This window comes from Orycteropus afer, unplaced genomic scaffold (genome assembly GCF_000298275.1).
Source record: "Orycteropus afer afer isolate SDZICR_OR568_19922 unplaced genomic scaffold, OryAfe1.0 scaffold00240, whole genome shotgun sequence".
Lineage (NCBI taxonomy): Eukaryota > Metazoa > Chordata > Mammalia > Tubulidentata > Orycteropodidae > Orycteropus > Orycteropus afer.
The window spans coordinates 4034486-4041561 of record NW_006921827.1 but is presented as its reverse complement, the minus strand read 5'-3'; the positions used below and the strand labels follow the sequence as shown (position 1 = coordinate 4041561).

Sequence of the window (7076 nt, the reverse complement as noted above, 5' to 3'; positions counted from 1 at the left end):
TACCCACAAAGGTACATGGAAATATACTGAATTAGGGTCTAAAATACAAAATTAACTTAAAGCCACTTTAAATAGAATTTGAAATGTAATGAAAAGTCAAATTATATTAGACTTCAGTAAAATAGTTTCTAAAAATTTAGTTGAATTCATTTTAATCTTCCAAGTTAAAGATATGATTGTCAAACTTATTATTAAAATTCATAACTTTTTATTGCAAAACAAAGTAAATGTGCATTGTAAAAAAATACCAGGAAGAAAATAAGGAAAAGGAAATAAATTTACTAGTCATTTTCCCGTCCAAGTATTAATTTGAAGCTTTTTTACCTCAACAAAAGCGTATTTTAAAAATCAAGTTATCAATTTATTAAAAATACTCTTTTTAGTTTGACGTTCCTATTTACATTCATTTAATATTTTACTATCTACTCAATGCTTAAATTGGAACTGACATCGGGTTAGACATTTGGAACTCAGGGCGGAACAGGACAGTCTCTGTTGCTAAGAGGCTTAGTTACAGTATATGAGAGAAGATACATACATAAGCATGTTTATCAATAACAATAAAAAACTGTTTCAAAATACAATGACAGAGCTAAATCTCACTGTTGGTAACTGTGACACTGATCTTTTTGGAATTCTTATGTACTTTTCCAAAACGAACACTCTCCACAGGATTAGTGCAATATTTAGGCTTTAAAAGTTTTATTTTACTACTTATTAATTATCTAGTTTGCAAGTTGGAAATGCGTGAATGGGTAGTACGGTAACTACTATGCTCCTACCAAAAGCGCGTCTACGGTCACATTTATTTGGAGATACTGGTACTCAAGAACTGCCTAAGGTAGCGGTGCATGTTGGGACTTGTAGTTTCCACTAGGACAAGGACTCCACAACTCCAGTAATAATGCACTTCTCCCTTTTAAATTTTCTGACCCAATTGTCAGATTAAGCGCTAAACTAAAGAGTAATTTGATAACTCTCCCCTCATTCTGAGCTCATGCTTCTGTTTGACTCATTATATTCAACATCCAGACCGGGAGCGTATTCGTTCACAAGCCTCAAAGAAATTGGTTTGCCCTCAATAATGGGCGGGCCCCTAGGTAGACTGGCGCTCAGGATTGGCCAGTTTTGTCTAGACAAGACGTTTTCATATCCACTTAGAAATACGTATACTGTGGTTAAAAAAAAAAAAAAAATTCACCGCAGCTATCTCGCGATATTTCACCAAAGGAACCTAGAAACGCATAGTGAGCTACTGAGGCCAGTGGGGGGTGGCGGGCGCCGGAGCCGGGAAACGATCGGTCAGCCAGGCTGGGCTAACCCGTGCTGCTTGCGCCATTTCGGCTTGGTCAGGGCCCGTTGCACCGGGGCCAGAGGAAATTGGTGAACCGTGCGACCCTTCCTGCGGGTGAGTCAGCTCTGAGTCGCGGCGGGTCAGTCGACCTCGACCCTCACCTGGGCCCACGCGGGCAGTGACAGGTGCGCGGAGGAGCGCGGCGCCCCGCCCGCTCGCCGGCCCGCCCCCTCTGGGCCTCGCCCGCCAGAGCTCGGGACGATCTCTGGGCCCTAGCTGAGCGGCCCCAGCTGAGCAGCTACGGCCTCTGGCGCTCGTCGCTACTGCGGCCGCAGCCAAAGAGTGGCCGCCGCCCCTGAAGGAAGGAGAGAAGGACGCTACAACTAACCCGGGCATGAGCCGGACGCAGCGTGCGCTGCGAGACTAAGGCGCCGACATGAACCTGCATCAAGTGCTCACCGGGGCGGTGAATCCCGGCGACCACTGCTTCTCCGTGGGCAGCGTCGGCGACCAGCACTTCACGGTTAGTGAGGGATCCTCCCCTGTCGCCCGTGGCCCACTGGGCAGAGGCGAGAGCGCCTCACCGACCCCACGGATACCCCGCCCATTGCAAGAGGGTCCCCAGCCACCCTCACGGAGGTGCCCTGCTGCCTCGGGCCGGCCGGGGCCTTTCAAAACAACGAAGCAAAAACGTTTCGGTCATTGATATGCTGTACGGAGGCTAAATTCGGAAGTCCGAATGATTGGGGATTTATTTTAAGTTTTTGATTTCTTGGGTCGCGGTAATTTGCCAAAGTAGTTTATCCAAATATTTTGTGGGCTTATTTTTACCCCATTTCTTACGCCGGATTTGTGAATTTAGAAATAGTTGAAATTAGTTTCATATTTGATTCTAGGTTAAGATCAAGTATTGTAGTTAAAAAGAGTGGGTGTCTTAAAACAATTTCTAATAGTTAACAACTAGCGCTGAGTAAAAATATGAAAACAATGCCTTTCATTGATTTTAGTTTGAATTCACTGAGGAATAACTTTAAAAAGAAAAATAAGTAAATAATTCATTATTTCCATTCTTTGAATTTTTTTTAATTACAGTGTAGTAGTTCAAGGACACTTTTATTTATTTTAGGTTGTTCAAATTGATTACTAAAAGCTGCAGTATTGTTTTTCACTGTAAGTCTTTTATGGTATGGTGGGTAAGTTTTCCTGAAAGTGACATTGGTCTTCCTTAGAGTAGGAGGAAAAGGGCCCCAAACTTCTGAATACTTAACCAGTATAAATTTTACAATAATTTCAAACTATAAGTCATTTGCACATGATACACTGTAGACATATTTATAATGATGGTTTTATGTTACTTCTGTAGACGTATCTTTAGTTGCGATTAAAAGTAAAATTTAATTTTACATAAGTAAAACAGAGTAAATTGCTTAACAAATATCCCAAGTTTAGGAGTCTTAAATTTCTCATCTCACCATCTACCTTTTTGATCTTTCTGGGGAACTTTGCTGGTTATATGAACTATAAGTTGATCTGGGTTCAGCAATCACCTGACCCTATGAGTAGAACTCCCATAGAGTTTCCAAGGGTGTGAACCTTTAGGGAAGCAGACTGCCACATCTTTCTCCCACAGAGGGCCTGGTGGGTTTGAACCACCAACTTTTTGCTTGTCTCTTGTTTGGCTGAAAGTTAAGCACTTAACCACTGTGCCATCAGGCCTCCTCCAGAATAATTCCAAAACCTACCCATTACCATCAAGTTGATTCTGACTCTTAGGGACCCTGTGGCACAGAGTAGAACTGCCCCACAGGGCTTCCTAGGTTGTAAATCTTTAAGGAATCAGACTGCCACATCTTTCTCCTACAGATTGGCTATTGGTTTCAAATGCCGACCTTTTGGCTAGCATCCAACGCTTAACCACTGCATTGCCAGGGCTCCTTAAATGGTATGTGAAAACTAAAAAGAAATCTACCTAAATTGTGCTTTTACTTGAGGTAAGGGCATGAAATATTCCTCTCTCCAGCCCCATAGAGAATTCTTTTGTCCGTCCTGGTACTTTATACCTTACCTTAAGTTCTGTGTTTGTAATTCCTGCCCCTTTGCATGTTTGCAGAAAACTCTCCAGTTCTTGCTTTGAAAATTTAAGTCTAATTATTAGAAACTTTTTTTACTGCTTAGTGGGAATTTGACTTCCTTTTTATTAGTTAAAATAGCCTATAGTAGACACTAATCAAATCTCTTAGACCTTTAAATCACTGTATTTGCACTTTTATTATATCTAAAGCAGCCTTGCCTTCTGTATCTGTCTTCCATGTCTTTATTAATAGTGTAAGACTCCCTGGATGGTGCAGCTAACGACAAAAGAGGATTGAGTGATTGCAGGGAGTGGTGAGACCTCACAGTACAGTGTTTACCTGGATTTGATTTATGGTTTAGCACTTAATAGTTAGTTGTATATCTGAGCAAGTTTTTTATGCTGTTTTAATTTCTTTTTAAAAAAACTTTTTCTGTGTGCAAAATGAGACTAGAAATAACACTTACTTCTTAGACTTGTTAAAATGAAAAGCTAAGCTCTAACTTCATTGTGATCTAATTCCAAAAAATCAGCCACTGAAAACCCAATGGACCACAATTCTGCTCTGACATTCTAGGGGTGCCATAAGTCATAGATGATTTGACAGCAACTGGTTAAGTTCATTGCTAAGTACTTATAAAATTCTTTCTTTTAATTGTGATTTGGGTGAAGATTTACGGAGCCAATTCACTTTCCATACAGCAGTTCACATACACTTTATCTCATGACATTGACCACAATTTACCACAATGCAGCAGCTCCCCTCCCACTTCCTCCTGATAATTACCTCTTCCCTGTATCCATCCCTCCATGCCCTCCTGCCCCCTAAGCTGTCTCCCAGTGCATAAGCAGCCCTTCTTTCTCCCACGATTGTTTTCTCCAAGGAGTATATCTACCTCAGGTAAATGTTCAACTAATATGCCTATCTTCAATATGCCTGTTCAACTAATACCCCTATACATGTGGGTTCAATTCCAGACCTGATGGGCAGCTAGGGGCCATCGTCTCAATGATTCAACCAGGCTCTTATCAGACCGCCAAACTTGGTGCCCCCCCCCCCGCTTTATTTTTTTTTTCCTCCAAATGATTTTGAGTTTTGTCCACATTGTTCTTCCTCTCTATGCAGGATCTCCTACATAGAGCCTCTTCCAAATGGTTGACATTGGTAGTTGGGCTCCATCTAGTTCTTCTGGTCTCATAGTTGTATAGGCTGCAGATAAGATGGTGTACCAGTCGCTAGGACTGATTGTATCCATGAATTTTTGTTTTTTCTTCATTCTTCTTTGCTCTGGACGAGGAGAGACCCATCATCGCGTCTAGATGGCAGCTTGTAAGCTTTTAAGATCCCTGTTGCTACTCACCGAAGTAGAAGGAGGAACAGTGTTTTGTGTAGTATGTTATGCCAATTGAGCTTGATGTCCCCTGCGACTGTGGTCCTGAGCCCACAGGTTCAACTACTCGGTCCCTCTGGGTAGCTGGCTGTGACCAAGCAGTGACTACCACCTTGCCTTTTGTCAGCTCCAGTATACACCTGGGAATTCAGATCATACACATAAGCTTATAGGACCGTTGTCTGCCAACCCTATACATGTTCTTGAGTACACTCCCCGCTTCATAGACATACTTACTGGTTCAGCCTGTCTACCCATCTGTCCACCCATCTATCCACCCATATACCCATGTTTGCCTTCACTGACAACGCAGTACTGTATGTGCAAAAGGGTTCATTGTTGTCTGTACCTCCCATGTACCTCTCTATGTCTTTCTCTTCCTCAATGCCACCATATTGATCACTCACATTTGGTACATTGCCCTTCTCCCAAATCAATACTTATCTCTATCTATCTAACAGCGTTCCCTCCCCTCCCCTCCCACCCCTGGTAACTAAGAAAGAAAATTTCCTTCCATAGATAAACCTTTCCTTGACTATTACAATAACGGACTAATAAAATATTTGTCCTTTTGTGGTTGACTTACCTCACTCAGCATAATGTCTTCCAAGTTCATCCACGTTATGCGGTGTTTTGCAGATTCTATATTATTCTTTAGCGTTGCATAATATTCCATTGTGTGTATGTACCATAGTTTGGTTATCCATTCCTCAGTTGATGAACACCTAGGTTGTTTCCATCTTTTGGCTATTTATTGTAAATAGCGCTGTGATGAACATGGGTGTGCATATGTCTGTTCTTGTCATGGCTCTTACTTCTTTAGGATATATACCTAGTAAGGAGCTCTGGTAACATAGTGGCTAAGGCACTTGACTGCTAATCAGAAGCCTGGTGGTTCAAACCCACCAGCCACTCCTTGGAAGGAGATGAGGCACTCTACTTCCGTAATAATACTGCCTTGGAAACCCAAGGAGGGGTCACTATGAGTTGGGTCCAACTTGACGGCACATAACAACAACAACAACATATTCCTAGTGAAGGGATGGCTGGGTCAAATGGTATTTCTAATTCCAACTTTTGAAGGAATCGCCACACTGCTTTCCACAATGTTTGTACCATTTTACAGTCCCACCAGCAGTGTCTCAGAGTCCCCATCTCTCCACATCCTCGCCAGCATTTGTTATTTTCTGTCTTGTAGAACTTTGCTACTAGTGCTGGAGCAAGATGGATCTCATTGTTGTTTTAATTTGCATCTCTCTAATGGCTAATGATTGTGAACATTTTTTCATATGTTTGTTGGCCGCTTGAATATCCTCCTTGGTGAAGTGTCTGTTCATGTCTTCTGCCGAGTTTTTAATTAGATCGTTTGTCTTTTTGTTCTTGAGGTGTAGGAGTGTTCTATAAATTCTAGAGATAAGTCCCTTGTCAGATATGTCATTACCAAATATTTTTTCCTAATCTGTAGGTTCTCTTTTGACTCTTTTGGAGAAGTCTTTGGACGCACATAAAAATTTAATTTTTAGAAGGTCCCAGTCATCTGGTTTCTCTTCTGCTATTTGTGCATTTTGAATTATGCTTGATAGTCTGTTTATGCCATATATTGTTGTTATGTGCCATCGAGTTGGACCCAACTCATAGTGACCCCTCCTTGGGTTTCCGAGGCAGTATCACTACGGAAGTAAATTTGCCCCTAGTTTTTCCTTGAGGAACTCTATAATTTTAGGTTTCACATTTAAGTCTTTGACCTAACTGGAGTTAGTTTTTGTGTGTGGTGTGAGGTACAGATCTTGTTTCATTTTTCTTTAAATGGATCTTCAGTTTTGCCAGCACCATTTATTAAACAAACATTCTCTTCCCCATTTAATGGATTTCGGCCCTTTGTCAACGATCAGCTGACCATAGGTTGATGGATCTATTTCTGGGTTCTCAATTCTATTCCATTGGTCTATGTATCTGTCATTAAACCAGTACCATGCAGTTTTGACTACTGTGGCTGCATAGTAGGTTTTGAGATCCGGCATTGTGAGACCACCTCCTGCTTTGTTCTTCTTCTTCAGTAGTGCTTTGCTTATCCGAGGTGTCTTTCCTTTCTATATAAAGTTAGGGATTGGTTTTTCCATATCTAAAGAGTGTTGATGAGATCTGGATTGGGATTGCATTGAATGTATAGATTGCTTTGGGTAGAATTGACATTTACACAATGTTCAATTTTCCTATCCACGAGCATGGGATGTTCTTCCATTTCTGTAGATCTCTTATGGTTTCTTGAAGTAGTTTTTTATAGTTTTCTTTGTAGAGGTCTTTTGTGTCCCTGGTAAGA

At 41.4% G+C, this 7076-nt stretch overlaps 1 protein-coding gene across 1 annotated transcript in view; it reads left to right on the top strand.

The window, feature by feature from the left end:
• The first annotated feature begins 1730 nt into the window (after positions 1-1730).
• DMXL1 (Dmx like 1) overlaps positions 1731-7076 on the top strand; it is a 302187-nt gene continuing 296841 nt past the window's right edge. Inside the window, exon 1 of the mRNA XM_007949162.2 lies at positions 1731-1817. Coding sequence (XP_007947353.1) covers positions 1731-1817 — 87 coding nt within the window. The remainder of the gene's footprint in view (positions 1818-7076) is intronic.